Source organism: Agelaius phoeniceus, chromosome 4, assembly GCF_051311805.1.
Source record: "Agelaius phoeniceus isolate bAgePho1 chromosome 4, bAgePho1.hap1, whole genome shotgun sequence".
Classification (NCBI taxonomy): domain Eukaryota; kingdom Metazoa; phylum Chordata; class Aves; order Passeriformes; family Icteridae; genus Agelaius; species Agelaius phoeniceus.
In genome coordinates this window covers 15317778-15339443 of record NC_135268.1, presented here as the reverse complement: position 1 = coordinate 15339443, position 21666 = coordinate 15317778, and the positions used below count along the sequence as shown (strand labels likewise).

Below are 21666 nucleotides of genomic sequence, written 5' to 3'. Positions count from 1 at the left end.
CCAATAATGCATTCAGATCTAGAAAAGATAACAAAGGGATAGCAATGGATGTCCCAAATACATAAAAAGCTGATCCATGCCTAATTTTATATGAATTTTACCAGTGATTTCATAACAAAATGACAGAGCTGCACACTCCTAAAAAATACAATCTCAAAGTCATAAGTTCATCTTAATACATATGAGAATTTCTTCCAAATATTGCTACAACATACACACACACACATTCTATATATATATATACATATATATTATACATATATATATATATGTGTGTGTGTGTGTGTGTGTTTGTGTATGTATGTGTGTATATACATATATAATCACCATGTACTTAAATCCACTACTTTAAAATAATAGCTCTTTGGAAGAATGAGAATTAATTTATTAATTTTGTACATTTGTATATCATCTAACAAATTCAGTGACTTCACTGGCACAAGCCTGATACAAACATTATAGTGATCAGAATGCAACTTTCTGTGCAGTAAAATTAGATAATGTACATAATGCATTGCATGCTATTGATTCTGAAATGACATTGTGGAAGAGACTCATACTTAAGTGTGCCACAGTCTCAAAAAGATCTTACCCTTAATTATTTATCAGAGCTAAAATGCAGTCATTTTCAGAATTTACTTACCAGCACTGTTTATCTTAACATTATATTCTGAACTGTACACATTTTTTTCACATTTGCAACATTTGATGCAATATGCTTTGTTGCAAGAGAGAAAAAAAAAGGGATTCTAATTCTTAGTAGGCCCCTGAAATGTCTCTGTATACTTTCAAAATAGAAATAACAGACGTGTCAAAGTATTTGAGATTTCTAGTGTGAGTGGGTAAACCGTTGTTAAACAGCACAACAGTCCAACATACGCTTTTTGTCCAATTATGCTTTATTTTTTTCTAAATGGTTTAAGGGGTGGTGGATAAGTGGGTGGAAGGAGGTTTCTTACTTTTACATTAGTTTGTTTGCAACTAATTTTTGAAATACTTTATTCTTTGTAGCCTTCTGGAGGGGTTCAGTCAAAATGCTAAACTGATTTTACTGTATCACTAACATCTGTAACATATTGATCATTTGACTCCCAAATCCTTCAAACATTTGCTGATCCACAACTGCTTCCAGACTAGGCCCAAATAATTTAGCACAAAGTTACATTTAGAAAACTATTTTTGTGCTCTGCTATTATCATATAATTAAATTCAGAAGTCTCTGCATAATCTGCATTTCAGTATTCAGAATTCTGGTACTTTTTCCTTTTCTTTACAGCTACACACAGTGTCTTCATAAAAATAAACTGATTTAAAATTACTACTCTGCTAGTCTATACTTTGTCAAAACTTACTGAAGCTCCATTGTATGTTGCTTCCATGTTTCTACAAGAAATTGTCTTTCGGGTTGTATACCTGTCTTCTCCCACTTAAAATTTATGGCTGGCTTAAAATGCAGCGTGCTACAAAAATGAAAGTATCAGGTCTCAAGCAAATTTGTTAAAACCCCAAATTTTACCACAGTAAACCTGAATAGATACAAGCCTATATTCATATGTTTTGTATCTTTGGCTTTCATTGTACTCAGCATATTAAAATGTAACATGTGCTTCTAATGACTCACATTGGAAGACGACAGAACAATTCTGATGTATATTTTAAAGTGTATGTGCCATCCTCATAGGGGGTTTTATTCAGGTATATTTGACATGGCAAATTTTAATTCTTTATGCTCATTTTAAAACCTAACAAACCCCAGTCCTTAAGACTTTTATTTACTAATGCCATTTATTCCTAAACTGCTTGAAAATAACTTGACAAAGCTGACGTTCCAAACAAAGACCACACTTCCTGTTCTTACAGGGAATCTGGAACACCATCAATGTTTTGTTCAGCTTGCATAAGTCACAAGTGATTGGCCACAGTCCCTGTGGGCATGCCATTTCATCCAGACTGGACGGTTCATTAGTCATAATTACTATAACTGTACAGCAGAGACTGCAGTTTTATCTCATCATACATCTTTGATAAAGCTGCTTCAATTTCTGCTTCATCAGCAAGTGAAGTTACATTATTGGAGCTTTCATTTTCCAATCTGTGATTACCATCGGTTGTTCTGCTTATAAAACACGCACCAAAATTCAAGATAACACACAAAGTAAGGCCACGGCATGACCACTGTTTGAACTTTGCCTTAGGAATCCTGCAGCAGTCATTGCTGCAGAGGAAGAAGAGACTCTGAAATGACAGAGTCGCTAAGAAAATTTAACCAAGGAAGTACCAACAATGCAGTCTGTAAGAGAATAAAATAAGGCTGTTGGTTTCTAATGTGAACTGTGACATAGAAAAATCTCCGTTTGGTACAAAGGTTAGAGGCAGGAAATTTCTGACAACTGCTGGGTCAATCAGCATTTTTCAGGTGGTATTTATGCAATTGCAGAAATTGAAAGCCTGAAACATAAAGAACCACGGTGAACACTGACAGCCACCGTGCTGCACTCCAGTTAGCAAACAGATGCTGAAACACTTAAATCTAATAAGGACTGCGAATGCAATCTTCAGCAAAATGCATGTAGAAGTCTCCCATTAAGGCATTTCCTTGTTGTGATGCTTGTTGCTGATTTTTCCATCTTATTGTGTGATAATAGGGAACACAAAGGCTGGTGACACCATCTGAATGTGCATCGTGTACCCATGATGGGCCACATAAACAGTCATAATCGACAGCTACATGCAGGCACTGAGGCTGCAAAAATCCCAGAGTAATTAGTGTTGTCTGAATGCAATGACATCTGTTTTCTCATGGTCCTCTAGACTTGTCAGGCCAATAAGATATATATGAAAAAATATGACAAGCATTGCAAATGCCCTTCTGAAAGGTCTCACTTTGGGAAAAGCTGAAGGAATGACATGTGCCACCTCTTTTTTTGCCAATATACCTAAAAGCCAAAGCCTAAAGATTTGAAAAAGGTCTTTGGAGTCATTTTACATTTGACTATGGAAGGTTTATTCAGAACAGAGCGCTGTGCTTAGGTAAGAATATTTTGCAGCAGCTTTTGTTCTTTTAGAAAAGCAAGCTTTGTTAACAGGAGAGTACATGTGACTTTATTTCTGACCAGAGGGCTTACACATCTGTGTCATTACCATCTCCTTTTTTAATTAAAGCAGCAGACACCATGTAGACCAGAACAGTGTATGCCTATACACTATTAATATTATTATTATTATTATTATTATTATGCTTGAAGAGTGCAACAAGAGCAGTTCTATAGGTGTGCCTTCTGACATTGCAAAAACACTGTCCCTTCTCATCTGAAGACCTAAGCTTTTGTTTTAGGATCCAGCCTTTTTCCATAATATGCCTATTCCTCCACTCTTTTTCTGGACTGTGGCATGTTTGAGCATGCGTTTTCTCCAAGAAAGACATTAGTCATCATTAACAGAAGCCTTGACACCAAGTCTAAGTGCCTCTCCACAATGACCAAGTGGCAATCATCTTTCTCTTACCCTGTCACTGCTGATTAGGGGGTTATTTCATGAAAATTTAATTTGCCACCTATCTACAGCTCCTCTTTACATTTCTGCAATAACACAGCATGCCAGCAACACTAAAAATACAGTAAAGGAGGCTGGACCTGTTTATAAGAAAAGGTAAGATTCAGATTGCATGGCTGTACTTTTTATCCAGGTTAACAAAAGAAAAAACAAAAAAGGCCCTGCAGGATAAAGAAAACAACCGAGAAGAAAAACTCCCATTAAATATGGAAGGACTCAAACAACCTGGCACACTTTTGATCCAACTAAATTAAATCTTTTTCCTCTGGAAGACAGCTAGCCAGCCCCTCTTCCAAAGCTTTGTTCAACAGGCAAATAGGTAAATGCAATATCTAAACAGATTTTTACAACTAATCAACTTCGTAACTGCTCCAAATAAACAAGTATTCAGGTTTTAGCTTATATAAATATTTATTAAAGGATTTCATAATCCAGTGATAAATTTCAACCCCACTTCTTGCGTCTGTGTCAACATTGCCCTTACAGTTAAAGGTTCAGCCATGAAGAAAACAGCTTTAGCTGCTGCAGACAGATGAAAGTTTCAGTCACAGATGATACTTTGCAGCTATTCAACACACACAGTCTCAGATTCCTGCTCTGTGTAACATTACAAACATTGTTGAACAAGATACCATAGCAATGAGTTATTTTAAGGAAGTTTTTCAAAACATTTACTCTTCTGCTTTACTTCAATTTGTCTAAAGATTTTTTTTTAATTATAAGCATATGCTATTTTGTTAACATCTGTGCACAGCATAAAACATGACTGAATTCCAACTTCTGAAAAAAATACAGATAACTTACATTGCTCAAATAAAGTAACAATACTAGAAAACTTCATGAAATTCAGACTAAGATGCATGAGTTCGTTTAACTGATTTTCCATACAGGTATGCTTAAAAAAAAAAACCAAAAAAAAAAAAACAAAAAAAAAACCAAAAAAAAAAAAAAACCAAACCACTACTTATTACAATTTTTATGTTCTCCCAATATCTTTCAGAATTTAATTAAGTGTAAAGCTAAAATCTGGATCTACCTCTATTAAATTCAGAAACCACAGCTAGTAAAATGCAAGTCATAAAAACTTTATTCAGCTTCCTAAAGCATTGTCCTCCACTACCGACCCAAAACAGCATTGGTAGTCAGAAGAGAAACTGTATTGCTAACACTTTGGATTTATATGAAACCTCCAATATCTTTAAATAGTCTCCATATATGAAATTTAAGAAGAGGAAACTAGGAATTAAAAGTGGATTTTGAATGGCAGACTGTGATTGTTGTACTGCTATGGCAGTATAACCTTGATTAAATGCAGAGCAATACTAAAGTAAAAACAAAGCCCTGCCATGGTAACCTAAATTAACTACTGAAGCAGATCATGCTGATACAGAAAGCTGCTGTTTTAAGCTATTTCACTCGAACTCAGGAAAATCTTGGACTTTCTAGAGGGCACAAAATAAAGTTAACCTTCCGTGGCCGCACAGCTCCCATTGTTCTGTTCCCTGCGTTCTCCTCGGCTCCTTGCCTGACGAGGCAGGAACGCAGATGTCGAGATCCTTGCTCTGCATCCATGTCAAGTTCAAGTACGGGAAGTTTAGCTCTTTGACTCCCTCCCCCCAGCTCCAAGTCACTTGTCAGTAAAAGGTTGGGCGATTTATTGACCAGTGCAGGACGCCTACTGTCAGTGCTGAAGGAAATATGAGCGGGGGCTGTCGCTGCTGTTCTGGAGCTCATTGATAATGACATACCTGCCTCTGTCACCCATTACCCATACTACAAACTACTTAGACCTAACTGAAAAATCAATAGCCTACTTGCACCGGTTCCTGTGGCTGCCTCCTTTGATTGTCAGCTCCTGTCTAGGGTCAGCACTTACATGAAAGGGGCTGTGACTGCCTGATGCTTTCAGGACAACCTAACGATATGAAACTAGCCAACAGAACAGTAAATTCTGTCCCCCTGCCCTCCTCATCAATTAGGCTTTGACTAGGCTTGCCTGTAGAAACCTGACCTTTTAAGTTTAGGTGAATATGGAACTAGCTGAACACGCCATTGCCCTCAGCACTGAGCCAGGAAATCCACTGACAGGTTAAACAAAACAGAAGGTTGTAACTGTCATAATTTGCATTGCACTTTCACGCCAACAAGGGTGTTATCAGTGGGGGCAAGCCCTGGAACACACAACGCAAGCACCCTAAGTCACTCTCCTCATAAATTTTCAAGTGAAGGGAGATAAAACATAAATTCACAAATGACCGCACATTTCAAGCCCCACTTTCTTTCAAGTTCGCACTCTGGAAGCCCCCAAAGTACACAAACAATTCCCCTTTGGAGACGTGCTGGCATGCAGATGCCAGTCAGAATGAACCTCCAGGACAGATAATGGATGGGGAAAAGCCACCTGCCTGCACCTCTAAAGGACTCCTGTATTAGGTTTATTGCCCACTGAGTATTTATATGCATCAATACAAAACATTAATGGAAAATACACAGACACACACCTGTATTTTGGAGCAGCAGGTAGCCATAAATTATTTAAAAGTCCCCAGAGAGCCCTAACTGGCACTTCTGAGTAGTATCCACTTCTACATCCTGCATCTTGGAAGTCCATTAGCAACTTCTAAATATCCCTGTGACTACAACTAAATGATAAATGTTACATTTTAATGCATGTGCCCTCCTCCAAAGGATATTGACAACCATGAAGCAAAGAACTAAAGCAAGAAATCTCAGATCTAAAGTAAAGGCTGAACTATAATCTGAAGTTTAATACAACAGTTTTTGTAACTATATATAGATTTTTTTTAAAAGTTAATAGGTAATGCCTTGTTCCTTCTTTCTTCCAAAATAAATAAATATTAAAACCAAATGAAAATACCTTTAAAGTCTCTGATTAGGCCTCCTTTCTTATATTTGTATTTTCAATCAAAAATTCTTTCATGTCCTTTTATGTTCCTGCTTCCATGGCCCTGCCATACACAATATAATCATGACTGGAAAATGCAGACAGCATGAATGATCCAAAAAATTTATAGAATTTGAACACTCAAGCTTCTTCATACCATGAAAGGACTGGCTACATCTACAAACTGCAGTGAATACTAATTTTTTGAAACTCTGAGAAGGCTAGGAATTTTCAGCGGGCTTTATTGAGTGCATACAGTTAACAACTCCAAATGTAAATACACAAACTACTCCTAGAAATCCCAGGTAAGATTCAGAACAATAATTTAAGTAATGCTTTTTTACTCTACAGCTGGACCTTTTTAACTCATGCACCCTTAATATCCTTCTTGCACAAAACTGTGCAGTGCCAGACACAAAAATGAGTTCTCGGTAAATAAGTGAGAGGAAAAATGCTGCCACTTGGTTTTCAGCATTTAAGACTCAGTTCCAAAACTCCAAATATCCTTGCAAGCTTTACTTCTGAATGCTGATTCAATATATGCCAGCTGCTGCATTTAGGTTATTTCAAATGCACTTTCTGAAACTGAAATTGAAAAAGGAAAACTGCTGAATTACAAAAAGATAAAAAACTTTTTTCATTAAAGCTTCAGATAATATGTTACACCGCAATATTGGTTACATAGTACCAAATATACAATGTTTTAAATAGACACAAAACAGCACAAATGCAGAGAAGACTCCTCAAAAATGAAAGCACAGAACTGTGTTAAAGCCCTTTTAGATAAACAGAATGGCAGTTAGAATTAATATTGTACTCCAAACAAACTACAGAGCAAACACTAGTTAAAAATGGTAGACCTAATTGAGTCTGGATGGTCCCCTTTACAGACCTAATGCAATGATTAACTATGCATCTGGTAGCATGTCAAGTCCTTTTTGTGCGCCTATCTGATAGCGAAGTGAAAGGGCATGGACAGTGTCCAGTCCCAGCAAGCAAATCATTTGGAAGCAGTCATAGCCATAGATCAAAGATTTTTCACTCTATCCAGAGTCTATTTAAACACACCATCCCAGCCCCTTGTTGCAGACAAAACCAGTTAGAAAATAAGAAAGACTCCTTGGGATACAAAGATAATAAAGGAAGATAGAAGTAGAAAATGAAGAAAAGAAACAGACTGGCAGAACCTTGATTTCCATAGGCCAAGACAGCTGGTTTACATCCTAGTTTTATTTCAGATGGTTAAAGAAAAGGAACAATTTCCATCTCTTAGATCACCAAATATTATTTCAATTAAGCTATGCAGATGGCTTCTATACATTATTTGAGCCAATGCAGTTTCCCCTTTCGAGCAGTGGGAGATGGTACCTTGAACTATTTTGCACACACATTTTACCTAATTCATAAGAAAATTAAAAAGAGAGCAGCATATTAACATGGAAAAGTAATTCTGAAATAAGATATGCACAGCAAGATATAAAATAGGATTAGCTATGATTTGATTCTCTCATTAGAAGTAGCAACAAAACCCCTGCAATGGTTTTAAAAGTTGTAGTTTACTACTTTTATGTCAACATAGTACTTTCAGAGGACAAAAATTCAAAGCTATGAAGTACAATGCACAGAAAAGTAGATGGTTCTAACTGTGCATTTAATTTGAATGAGGGAACAGTTAGAAGACTGCTCAAACAGGACTTCCTCTAAATTAAATAAAAATTGCATGCTGTTTCTATCAGAGCCAAAGTCAAAACAAAATAATCTGAAAATACAGGGAGGAGAGCGAGAGAGAGACTCAATATATTCTGTGCTGGTCACCACTGCTACTGAGAAGATTGAGCCCCCTCCGTTCCCTCCTCTCACAACACCCCTTCCCTTTATAAATTGCCCTCATAGAAACTCACTGAAAGGTTATAACCTGTACAGTGGCTGGTGAGGAGCAGAGGATTTCACACTGCTATATGTTGTACTTGAAAAAGCACCTTTTTAAGTATAAGCTTATAAACAAGGAGCTTTTGCCTCTGGACCTAGAAACTGACATTTTAAAAGAGTGTAACTCAGACAATTTTAGGTTAACTTATACATATGCTTTGTCTTGACAAAGCTGCATGAAGGTTTTGATCTCAAAAATAACTGTCTAACCAGTAAAACCACACAGGCTGCTGTCTGTTGGCATCATCACGCATATGCAGAGACTTCAACATCTAAGGCAATAAACAGAACAATCATCTGTAGCTACTGACAAAAAAAAACCCCAAAAGTGTGCAAATTAATCATTTTTTTCATTTCCAAAATTTTGATTTTGCTTATAACATCTTGGTATTTTTCGTAATTTTAAAATATGTGCTGATTCAGCATTATTAAGAACCAGACATTATCTCTGTAGCCCACCTCACATTTTTTTCTCAAGCAAATAAGTGTTAATGCATTCAACTGGAGGTGAAGTTGAGAAAATTCTGGCATATTGCATATTTTCACTTCTTGAAAGTGATGTTATTAGTATAATTAATCAGTTATTATAAATAAAGACCAGCCAACACACATGAACTTGGTTACTTCTAATGGATGAAACAGCATGCACCCACACTAACTGCATCCAAACAAAAGGCCCACATGAAGTTTTAACAAGAAGAAAATTTTACAAAAGCACTAGAATTGTTCCTTTTTAGTACATGTCTGATTCTCCCTGATTGCCAATTTATTAAAGATAAAATTACAAAACAGTATTTAGCATTCAAACCAGTCGACAGCTAAAAGAAGTCACCATTAGTCACCATGAGAAAAGAGAAGATGCTACCTTTAATGCAAAGTTCAAAGCATTAGAAAAAGTCCCTCAGTAGCAGATTGTTTATGGTTAAACACCAGATTATGAACACATTCACATTTTAAGACTGAACAGGAAAGCATAAATAAGCTACTTGAAGGAGTAGCTGGAAGCACCCCCTCTACTGCTAAAGAAATGAAAGCTAGGGGAGACTTAAAAACATGTATGAATTCTTTAATTACCATACCACTCAATCTTCATAGGGAAAAAAGGTACAAGATTTCTACAACACTTTAGGCTGATGAGATACATTAATGACATTGGTAAAAATGAAATCATCCTTACTCCTCCGGTGTGTGCCATTAACTAATCTCATACACACGGACCTTAAAAGAGATCAGCAGATACTAAAGCCAAGCCATGACTCCCAAAAAAAGGTACACACTATACACCATCGAATGCAAAAGGAATTTTATCCCTCAAACACAGCTCAGCGCTGGCTGTAACTATTAGCCCGGTTCTGTGGTGGAGAAACGCAACGTGCATTACTGAATCATTTCTTTTCAAATCCATACATTCCCTGCAGCAGTTCAAGCTTCATCAGCAGTGCAGGAATGTATGAAAATGACAGGCAAAGGGCACTAGCTCTTTTCCCATACAGTTCTTCTATAAATGGAAGCAGAGTCCTACAAAGCACTTAAAGCTGAGAATGTTTGAAGACTGATCTCCAGGAAAAAAATAACACAATGCTAGGTTCCACAAGCAGATTAATTATTCCGTTTTCTGCAAAACTGTTTCCATTAAATGAAAGGACAGAGAGGAAACCAACTACTAGAAAATAATAGCATGCTAGCTGGGTCTCATCAGCAAAGCTGCCACGAACAAAGCATGTACAAACACATACATATTTCATATGCTATTCTTAAAAATACTTCTCAGCCCTTTTGGGAGCACCTGCTCCTGAATTCAGTTTTCCCTCTGCCTCTCAGCAAGGGAGAGACAAAGGACAGGCTTGGCAGAAATCCTTTAATAGCCTTAAGTCACTTTGATTAAACTTTGATTTACCTTAAAAATTACACCTTATATCAGTAGCATGTAATAGAAACTTTAAAATACACCAGTCATTATTAAAAGACTGAAATATTTAACGTGGCCACGTCAATAAGCTGGTTAGGGAATCAAATGAAAGTATGCTATATCATAACGCAGCAAAAAACTTGCATGCTTATTGCTAAAACTCTGAGCTGCTTTCCAGCTTTTTTTCTTTTGTTGTTTCAGCGGTTAACACAAACCCAAAATGTTCTCTTGATGGGAAAAAAAAAGAAAAAGGAAAAGAAAAACGGGTCTTAATGGCAGCCCTTCGCTGCTACTTTGCCATCCTGAGTGTGAAGAAAATACCGTGGCACATCCCTTGCCTGCACGGCTGGATTTACACCCGCCCGAGCTCCCTGCCGTACGAGCGGGAGGGGGCAGGAGGAGCCAAGGCAAGAGCAAACACTGCACACCGCGTCCCCTTCCCAGTATCTTTTTACAGAAGCCCTCGCTAACAAAACACTATAGCTCCAGGCAGCGGCATGCTGATGCTGGCACCGCTTAAACCAAACAAACACGATGTTTAACAGTCAAATAAAATGTCCCGCAGCCTCCCTAATGAATTTGTCAAGGACCATCAGATCACCCCCGCCCCTGCCTCATTAACTCAAGTATGATGAGACGGATTATAACGAGAGAATACAGATCAATCGGTCTGAAGACTTCAAGTGGCTTTTAGCCCTGAGAGTTTCCCTCTCTGCGGCACACGCACGCACACGGTCTTTTTTAATGGAATACAGTATCTCCTGCTGCTGGAGGGGATGCCACTTCGTTTTATACACCATCAAGGAGCTGCTGATGGACTTCTACACTAACATACATAAAAGCAGAGGTGACAAGGGCTCTTCAATTATAGCCTCCTCGGATCCTGTTCCCCCTTCAATTATTCATCCCGGCGAGAGCAAATTCCACCACAGATGAAGCTGGTCTTAATGCAGTGCGGCCACAAACGCCCAGACACGGGAGAGAAGGATTTCACGTGCATTATTTGCTGGAAGTGTTTAAGTTTATTGCTCAAATGATGTTTCTAATTAGCGTTGGGGCAATAAATTAAAGTCAGCTTTTGTTTAGCTGATTTATTATTTACTAGGGCTTCAACCTCAGGCAGGAAAATTGGTAATGAATTGTTTTAAATCTGAACACTGGTAACGCTACATCATTAGGCACCTTTTCGGGGGGGTGGGAAGGGAATCGCCCTCTCCTCCTGCTTTTACCCTGAAAAAAGGAACGCGTGTGCCCCCGCCACTGCCAGGGCCGCCTGAAGGCTCCGGCAACCTCCTCCGCGCCCAGGACACGGTAACCCCTAGGCTGGGGGCTCTCTGCGGGAAGCGAGACCCCGCGGAGCCCTCTGCCCACCTCCGCTCGGAGGGCGGATGTGCAGAGCCCTCGCCGGCGCGGAGAGCGGTGCCAGCCCGGCAGCAAGTACGCCCCGGGAGCTTTGACGGTGGCGTGTGAAAGGGACCCGCAGCCCTAAGTAACTCTTCCCTTTGCGGAGGGCAGCGGGAGGCGAGGCGTGGGACCCTGGCAGCTCCGCGGGGCCAGCCGAGCCGTGCAGAGCAGCTCTGCTAATGGAGCCTCCGAGCGCGGCTCGGGGGCAGCTCCGCGGGCACTGACCCTCCTCGCCTCGGGGGGAGAGCCCCGCTCCAGCCACGCATCGCCGGGACACCCAGGGACCGTGAGAGCAGCGGCGCCAGCCCCCTCTGCCCTCGTGGCAGCCTGTCCCCTCTCCCGCACTCCCGCACCCCTCGGAGCCTTCCCTGGGCTCATCTCCCTCCCGACGGGGCCGGGCCCGGCGGGGACACCTCACACCGCCGCCAGCTCCGGGCACCGCGGGCCGCCGGGCCAGCCCCTCCATCCCCTGGTGCAGAGTGCCCCGGCGGCAGGCAGGGAAACAGGGAGCCGATACTCTCCTCGCGAAGGACGGAGCCGCACCGGCGCCGGGCACGTCTATACTTACTTCTTCCAGCGGTACGGTCGGCACCAGACATGTTTCTAATTTAAGCGCACACAGAAAACAGACGGCGGTATTTTCTTTATTAAAATCAGTCAGCTGCAGCGAAAGGAGGAGAGCGCAAGGAACCGAGCCCCACCGGGTTACTGGGCGGCTCTGCACGGAGGAGCGCACCGCGCATCTGCACGGGCACGGCCCCGGCCCCGGCCCCGGCCCCGGCGGGGCTCCTGGGCGGCGAGAGCCGCCCCGCACCGCGGGACTGCACGGCCCAGGGGAGGGCAAAGCAGCTACGCATCCTTGCCCCGAGCACTGGAGGTGTGGAAACTGCCCTCCCTTCCATCCTAAATTCCCGCAGGAAAAGCAGATCTGGCTCCTCCGCGGCAGGTACTGACTGCCCCGGGGCTTCCTCCGACCTGACACCACGGAGCTACGGCTTTATGTCCAAACCATTCCATATTCTTATTAATACAAACTTGCATAAAATATCGTTTCCTTTTGAATAACTCAATCCTACACTTTAGGAGGATGAAAAGAACTTTATGACACAAGATTTATCTAAATTAAGGTGACTGGGGGCAGTAAAACAAGGTGTGCCACGCTACTCCGGTGACGGTCTCACTTTCACTGCTGCAGCCCGGCATTAAGCGAAATGAGATTTATGCCTGCGGTGAAGCCCCGGCCCGCCTCTCCCCTTTCCCCGCACACACCGGCACTGCCGCCGGGTCCCCTCGCAAGAGCGGAGGGAGCAGCGAGCTCACCTCGCCCTTCACCGGCTGCCACGGCGAAATTACAGGGATTTTTTTGTTCCTCTCCCCCCCGCCCCCACAAACACACCCCGCGCCGGGTGGCGGGACGCCCCGAGCCTCCCTGCCGGGCTGCCCTGCAGCCCATCCCGGCTCCCTGCAGCCCATCCCGGCTCCAGCCCCGGCGCGGAGCGGGCGCGGGGCCGCGGGCGGGAGCGCGGGCGCGTGTGCGCGCGCCGTGTGCCGCGATTGGCCGCGGCGCTGACAGCTCGGCGGCGATTGGCGGCGCGGCCCCGCCCCGCGCCCGCGCGCGGCCCCATTCATAAACTACAGGGCCCGGCGGCAGCGGCGCGAGAGGGACGCGGGCACACGGCGCGGCAGGAGCGGAGCCAGAGGCGCGGACACTGGGAGCCCCGGCGCGCACTTCCAGGGGTGGGGAGGGGGAGGAGAACCCATCCCGGGCACGGCAGCTACGCCCTCCTCCCGGCTCAGGATAAAACACAGTCTGTGCAAAGAAAACAAACAACAACCAAAAAAAAAGCAACAACTCCTCTCCATACAGTCTCTCTCACAACAGTCTATGTAGAGCTGCAGGACGGGAATGAGAGATCCCAGACCAAGTGCACCCGTCTGCGCCTAAAGATAGAGACAGCCACAGAGCCGGGTTCAGCCAACGCCTCCAGCAGGAAAAGGGAAATCAACAACACCCCCTGACAGTCTGAGCGAGCGGCAGCCAAACTCATGCACATCTCTGGCGGTGCCACGGACTGAAAGAGAGAGAGAGAGAGACAGACAGACAGACAGAGTTCACTCTTCCGCTGAGGGCATTGCTCACATTCTTCTCCTCCTCTCGTACCGTGTGCTGTTTTAAACTTCGCCGCCGACCGGCTTTTCTGCGGGAACGTTCTGCGAGTCCTGGGGAAGTTTGTTTGCTGTTTTGGGTTTTTTTTTCCATGAACTATTGAAACGGCATTTTTGTCGCTGCGCGGGGGGGTGGGCGCCTGAGCGCAGAGGCAGCCCAGACTTCCCTGCCCCCATCGCCATCCAAAACTTTGCGCTCCGGGAGCCCGCGGGGGCTGCCCGCCTCTCCGGCAGCGGCTCCGGCATCACCAGCACCAGCACCGCCGCCGAGCCCGCACCGGCCCGCTCCTCCTCCTCCTCGCCGGGGCAGCGCTGGGCTTCGCTCCTTTGCGCTTCGCCGCCCTCCCCGATTTCTTTAATTGCTCTCACTGGCGCGCCGCTGCCGCCTTCTTCCCGGAGGCGGTGGGGGTCTGCGACTTGGCTGGTGCCTTCCGCAAAGCTGCAGCCACCGCTAAAGCATTGGATCCCTCAACGTACTGCGAGAGCCCGGTGTACAGCCCGGACCTGTGCCCCAACATGATCGCCGCGCAGGCCAAGCTGGTCTACCAGCTCAACAAATACTACACGGAGCGCTGCCAGGCGCGCAAGGCGGCCATCGCCAAGACCATCCGGGAGGTGTGCAAGGTCGTGTCGGACGTGCTGAAGGAGGTGGAGGTGCAGGAGCCGCGCTTCATCAGCTCCCTGAGCGAGATCGACGCCCGCTACGAGGGGCTGGAGGTGATCTCGCCCACCGAGTTCGAGGTGGTGCTCTACCTCAACCAGATGGGCGTCTTCAACTTCGTGGACGACGGCTCCCTGCCGGGCTGCGCCGTGCTCAAGCTGAGCGACGGCCGCAAGCGCAGCATGTCCCTCTGGGTGGAGTTCATCACCGCCTCGGGCTACCTGTCCGCCCGCAAGATCCGCTCCCGCTTCCAGACGCTGGTGGCTCAGGCCGTGGACAAGTGCAGCTACCGGGACGTGGTGAAGATGATCGCGGACACGAGCGAGGTGAAGCTCCGCATCCGGGAGCGCTACGTGGTGCAGATCACGCCCGCCTTCAAGTGCACCGGGATCTGGCCGCGCAGCGCGGCGCAGTGGCCCATGCCCCACATCCCCTGGCCCGGCCCCAACCGGGTGGCGGAGGTGAAGGCGGAGGGCTTCAACCTGCTCTCCAAGGAGTGCTACTCGCTGACGGGCAAACAGAGCTCGGCCGAGAGCGACGCGTGGGTGCTGCAGTTCGGCGAGGCCGAGAACCGGCTGCTGATGGGCGGCTGCCGGAACAAGTGCCTGTCGGTGCTGAAGACGCTGCGCGACCGGCACCTGGAGCTGCCCGGGCAGCCCCTCAACAACTACCACATGAAGACGCTGCTGCTGTACGAGTGCGAGAAACACCCGCGGGAGACCGACTGGGACGAGGCGTGCCTGGGCGACAGGCTGAACGGCATCCTCCTGCAGCTCATCTCCTGCCTGCAGTGCCGGCGCTGCCCCCACTACTTCCTGCCCAACCTAGACCTCTTTCAGGGCAAACCCCACTCGGCCCTGGAAAGCGCTGCCAAACAGACCTGGAGGCTAGCCAGAGAAATCCTCACCAATCCCAAAAGCCTCGACAAGCTATAGGGTTAGCAGGCCCGCGCACAAAAACTCGCCCTCCGTAAACAACAACAGCGCCTAAAAAACTTTCTATTTAACGCGAACGACGACGGAAAGAGGCGGCGAAAGACACTCGCCCCCGCCACCCCCCCCACCCACCTGCAGTTCGGCCTTTAAAAACTTGCCGACGGTTTTCCCGGCATAAACTCTCACCGCCTTGCACAGAAAAAGGGAAGAGCGTCTCTCCTCCTGTCCTCCAATGTGAATTTTTAAAAGGTCACAAAAAGAAGCGATCGGACTTTTGCAACTTCAAAACGAAACCCGAAAGGTACATTTTCCAATCCATGTATAGTCCTTTTCTTATGCTCTCTTGTTTGCCTGAATGTTGTCACCAAGTGAAAAAATTATTTAACTATATGTACAAATCTCCCTTTAAAAAAGTTTTACTGATGTTAAATGTATTTCGGTGCCAAGGTCAGATTATGTGCCCCACAACTGACTTGTTGCAAATAGTAATAAAAATATTACTTTAACTTTACGCTGACTTTTTGTGAATGGTTCTTAAATTTAGGCAAATACATTCTTTCTGAACCTCAGAAGGAATATTTTTTTTTAAATAAACGAAACCACGAGATGTAAAGATAGGTTAAATGCAACACCTAGCCCAAGCCTTAACTCAGCATATTGACTGCTGTTTTCTAAACCTCCTTCTAGTTTCCATTAAAAAAAAAGTGCATCTAAAAAAAATCTTATATATTCTGTAGTTCAGCATGTGACAACATCTGCTATATTTCTGTTACTCTAAGGTTCTGTTCTAAATCTTGAAATATATGAAGCATCGCACAGCAGCTCGCCACAGAATTACAGCAGAGTTACAGCATGCCCTTTCCTACCCTACAGTCGGGGTTTTTTTCCCCCTGTATTTTTTTTTCTTATGGTATTCTTTGTTTCTATTTTTCCCCGGTAAATCTCGAGCGCTGCGTTTTGTTTTAAAAATCCACCGCTGTTTGCTTTCGCTGCCCAGAGAGAACGCGCTATCCATTTGACTTTGACACGAAGGAAGTATAGATCTACCCTGAATAATTAATGCCATTTAGAGCAACCGGTCGATATTTTTTTTAAACAAACATTTGTTTTTGCCCAGATTTTTAAGTACAGCATATAATTGCACCGCAGCATAGTCAGACCAGGAGATAAGCGGGAACCCGTCAGGAAACCACCCGATCCTACACCGGCACCCGGGCGCTCTCTGCCGATCTCCTTCCCTGCCCCAGCCCCCTCTCCCAAAAGGAAGCTCTGCCCGATTCCCCGCAGCTATTTCGCTTTAAGCTTGCTCGGGACGACTGAGAAATACTGGCAGGATTTTTTTCGGGAACGCATTCCTAAAAACGTTAGCGCTACCCGCTCGAGTTGCCCGAAAGATTGCAACGCCGGCTCGGAGCATTTCGAGCAAGTTTTCATATCCTTTCGTGGGCCGGGGGTCGGGAAAAAAAAAAAAAAGTCTAGTTCTTGCCCCAAAGAACTATTTTCGTTTCCTTTTGGACGGAGAGGGAAAGAAATAACCATTCAAACTTGAGCTGCTTTTGCCTTTAAGTTTGAAAACGAAATCCTCGCTGGCGGCAGCAGCCGGGGCGATGGAGCGGGGCCACCCTGGCCGGCGGAGCGGGCACACCCCGGCCCCGGCCCCGCCGCTGCGCCCGCAGCCCCTCCAGCCCCGGCTGAGCCCCACAAGCCTTTTGTGGAGCCATCTGAGCGCTTTCCACAGCGCTGATCCCGGATCACCTGGAGGAACGGGATTAGCCGTTCCTTCCCAAAACAGCCCAGAGCCCACTATAAACTCTGATCGTATCGCTGCCGATGCTATCGCTACCTAAGGCAGGTTTTCCTTCAGGAACTTGTCACAATGTTTTCTTTTCGGTAGTTTAGACAAATATACAGGGAACTTAAATTTATCAAACAGATGAAGCCTCATTAATTAAGCAGGCTTGCGGAGCTTACAGCGGATTAGTTGTTGGGGCTTTTCTTTTTTTTTTTCAGGGGGCATTTTCTACAGCAGCTCGTCATCGCTACCAAGGTACATTGATTTCAGCACAGGGTGGGGCAGGGAGGCGTTAATGCATGAAAAGATGCTGTTTGTAAGATTACATAGTTTTAAAAATAAAATTATTCAGATCTGATTTTTAGCTCCTCCCCATCCCTGAGACATTATAAAAGGTATTTTTTTTTAATTTTAAGACCTCCAGCTAAAGTGCCATTGCAAGCAGAATGTAAGAGGTGTAGCCAGTACTTCATGTAACCAACCTCTCCTGTTTTAAGAACTGTAAGAAAATCTCTCAGATACAGAGTAAAAGACAGGGTCAAAGAAAACAAGAATGCCTGTCCACAGTTAAGAATAAAACTCTACCAAATACTGGGAAGAAGGAGAAAAGGAGGCTAACTATATGTTATATGTCAGTATTCCCACAAAACATGTAACAGGAATGGTAAGAATTAGTAACTGCACTCAAAAGACCCTATGTGCTGAACACGAAAACCAAAAATCCAGAATAATGCAGATCTGTAAGACTTTTCTCATGCTGATACAATACAAAGCAGAACATTTTCGATGGAAAATGCAATACAGGAACATATCAAACTAACTTTAATTTCACATTTATATTCTTTCCATCTTTAGATGGGGTTTTTTAGTTAAATGTGGGGGGGGATTAATGAAACATAATAGAAGGATACAAGCATATAAAAATTTTAAGCACTATCTCAGATTTAAAATAATTTCCAATATATTTCAAAAATTCTTCAGGACCAAAAGAAAAGTTAAGTCTCATTTATGATATCGCATAAAATCCCAATTCTAGTTAATTGCTTATGTTAAAATCTAGCTCTAACAATTTGAGAGCACTGCTTTTCGACATAAATTTTTTTCCAGGTAGGATTTGATAATCCCAGCTTTCAGACCTACCTATGCCATTTTTATTACAGACAAGAGCAATTTACTCAATAGGAACAAAGAACTGAACCGGTGCTTAACACACAAGGTATTTTTCTCTACAGACAAGTAGAAAACCACGACTCCTTCCAGCAGTACCCTTCCCAAAGAAATTATTACCCAGTTCAACATTAGGCAGGTATTTAAAAAACCAAGAGCCGTGACTATGCTTAAATTGAGAGAATATTTACCAGTTGTGTCCTACTTTGAAAATGTTGCTGTAACACTGCAGAAAACATTCAAGTGCAACATTATTAAGCTAACTGCATGATATGCTCCCTTTGAAATTGGAATTTTATTGAAGGCTACTAATTTTAATCAGAAGACAAGTAATCAAGCAACTCAGAGCAAATAAAGTTTGTGGAAATTATCAAGTCAGCTCAGAAACATATTTTAGAAGGGCAATTATGTTTTATGCTTAGGCACAATAAATAATAACGGGCCGAGTAAAATGTGTTAGAGAGTAATATGACAGGACCACTGCAAACTTAGGAGTGTGGGAAGTTCAGGGCTGTTTTACACTAACATTTGCTAAAATCAGGAAAGTAAAACAACGTATTAAGGCTAAAAGCCTCACTGAACTTCCCTGTATTCATACAGGCCAGTGATTCAGGATGTCTTTATTTCAGACGTGTCTCCCTGGAGCTTTATTCCCAGCAAGCTAATTAACATTCAAGTAGGGTTGAATTGTGGGAGGGAGAGAAAAAGGAGCAGGAAAGGAGGTGTCACCTATGTGAAGTTCAGCAACATATATGGTCAGTGGCAAAGTTATTAAAGCAGCAACACTGCAGCCCAATAGAGGTAAAGGAAGTCAAGTGAAGAATTAAAGGTCTTGGGTAATTTGTCATCATCTCTCAGACCTCAGGGTCAATGATCTCTTACCTTTGGGTCGATTTTCTTAAAACTAGGATCTTCTTCATCCACCTCAAAGTAGAGCTCAGAAAGAGTGATGGAAAGGGTGCCTTTCACTACTACAGAGGGTGCCACAAGCTGAGCTGGTGTGCTGAGGGACACTGGACCTGCCAAAGCAGGAAAACACCAACAATGTTGAAACTGAAAGGAATGCGAGTACAAATTATTCACTTTTCAGGCCCAAGGACATTAAAATAAAGCAAAGAATAGAGCTCTTCCTTACAGAGCAAACCCCTTTTTGTCCCGGAAAAGAACATATGTAACAGATTTGCAGTGTCTCTGTGCTGCTGAACACTGAGGCAGCTGCAATTGCAAACTGCTGCATACATTACACAGAGCTGGCTTTAGCATGGCAGTCTTCAGCTTTTACTCAGACACATCTTCTGTCCAAGAAACTCCAAGAGTTGCACACCTTCTGTTACATGAAATATAGAGAGTGCACACATGAACGCTCAGAATCTTACTGTCTGATGTGTTCTTTAGTTACTGAGAAGTTTTGATAGCATTTCACAAAGATGAACGCTGCAGTCAAGGCTCAAAGTTGTCTAACTGCAAAGTGTTCCCTCATGGATGCTGGAAATCTATTGTTAAGGTTACACAATGTTATAGAGCCTAAAGTACAATGTTTTAAAGATGCTTTTGATTCCACATTAAATATTGTTCAAGGATTCCATACAGTGTTAGTGTAGCTCAGGGACTGTGGGAGTAAACAGCTGGAGGGTTGGTTTCCAACTGAATGAATTTTTATTGGAATAATCACATCTCCACAGGGCTTATCACAGGGACAAATCAGACTACTACTGAAAACAATAGGTTCAGCATTATATAAACTAACACACACAGAACGAAAACAGGTTATGTTTGTCATCCAGCTGATTAAGAGGCAAGGAAATGAAGTTACATGGCTGCAGTATTATTTGACTTTTGTAAAACAGAGGAAGATACTAAAGTGACATAGACAATTTTGTTTTAATAAAGCATCTATAAATGAGGTACACACGTTCAGGTAATCAACGTGAGAATAACTGACAAAAAATTCAGATGAATTGTTATTTCCATCGATTGTTAGAAGGGTGATGGTCCTTAATCTCGCATCAATCTCAATGTGTGCCACTAGGACAAAAGAAGAGATGCTCTGCTGAGATCAGAGCAGCTTTGCTCTCTATTCCCAACGTACAAATACATTGTGTCTGCAGATGGGCATGAGATAGCTGCAGAACTGCCATGATTTCCCAAAGCTCACCCCCACAAATGGACAAAATAAGAAGCTATGTGTTCTTTTGCTGTCTCCCTTTGCCCCCTGTACATTAGCATGTAATCCAGAGGAGAAATAACATTTTTTCAATCACTCGCAGACATTCAATTACAGGGCAAGCAGACAGATGCAGAAGCTGGGGCAATCCAGGTCCTGTAGAAGACCCCTGACAATTTCCACTTCATTTCTAACCCACACCACTTTATTAGTAAGGATTACTTCTTAATCCTATTGCCATTGTCAAGATTATATAATTAAACTCCCCTTTCACCTCTATTACAGTATGAATGTATTACTCAAACCAATGAATGAATAATAGAAAGAAACATGGAAAAGGCTGTTGAGAAGGAAGCTCGTGGTAGAAAGGGAAAAATAAAAGATTCATATAGCGAAATGCCTTTGCATCATTCTTCCATGACTTTATTTTACTTTATTCTTCCTATGCAGGTTTTCTTTTTCCTTATGCTGCATTTTTAACTTTGCTTTTTTGCCTTAAAAAAAAAAGAGTGGAATGCAGTTTGGGGATAAGCAAAATGCCAATAAATAATCACTTTCAGCATTTTCAGTGAATTATCATATGCATGATCCATATCAATGTAAGAGTGTACTACCAGCTTCTCAGGCAACCAGAATTATCCAATAAATGGTCTATTTCTTTAAATTAAGTGTACATGGAATACCAGATGAGAAGCAAAAGAACACAGAGAAGTTTGCATTTTCCCTGTAAAACCCATGTTCCTCAAATAGCAATTGAGACACTTTATATAACTCACAGTCTCCGAACCACTGGTTACTTTGGTTCTACATTTTGAACTGTACAGAAATGGACCCTCTCCACTGAGATTGAGACATCAGCAAAGGTTGCATGTGATTATGTAAAATTAATTAAGTTGAATGATTTGAAGTACTATTTCTTCTTCAGGAAAAAAAAAAAAAAAGGAAATCTAATGAGGCCATGGTCTGTGGAGAAAGAACTTCAATGGAGGAATGTCAAGGGGTTTACATGAGTCAAATCTAGCGAGTGTACAAATCCTTTACATGCAAGTAAATAACCAGCACAATTTTATAGATTTAGCAAA

General features: G+C 43.3%; 2 protein-coding genes across 7 annotated transcripts in view; one reads left to right on the top strand and one right to left on the bottom strand.

The window, feature by feature from the left end:
* LRBA (LPS responsive beige-like anchor protein) overlaps window positions 1-21666 on the bottom strand; it is a 369517-nt gene that overhangs the window by 148258 nt on the left and 199593 nt on the right. For all 6 annotated transcript variants that reach the window (XM_054633381.2, XM_077176952.1, XM_077176953.1 and 3 more), the window contains one exon: window positions 19303-19439. In XM_054633381.2, the coding sequence (XP_054489356.2) occupies window positions 19303-19439 (137 nt within the window). The remainder of the gene's footprint in view (window positions 1-19302; window positions 19440-21666) is intronic.
* On the top strand, window positions 13379-15972 carry MAB21L2 (mab-21 like 2). Its single transcript, XM_054633382.2, has one exon. It carries the CDS (start codon window positions 14382-14384, stop codon window positions 15459-15461), a length of 1080 nt encoding a protein of 359 aa, XP_054489357.1. The 5' UTR covers window positions 13379-14381; the 3' UTR covers window positions 15462-15972.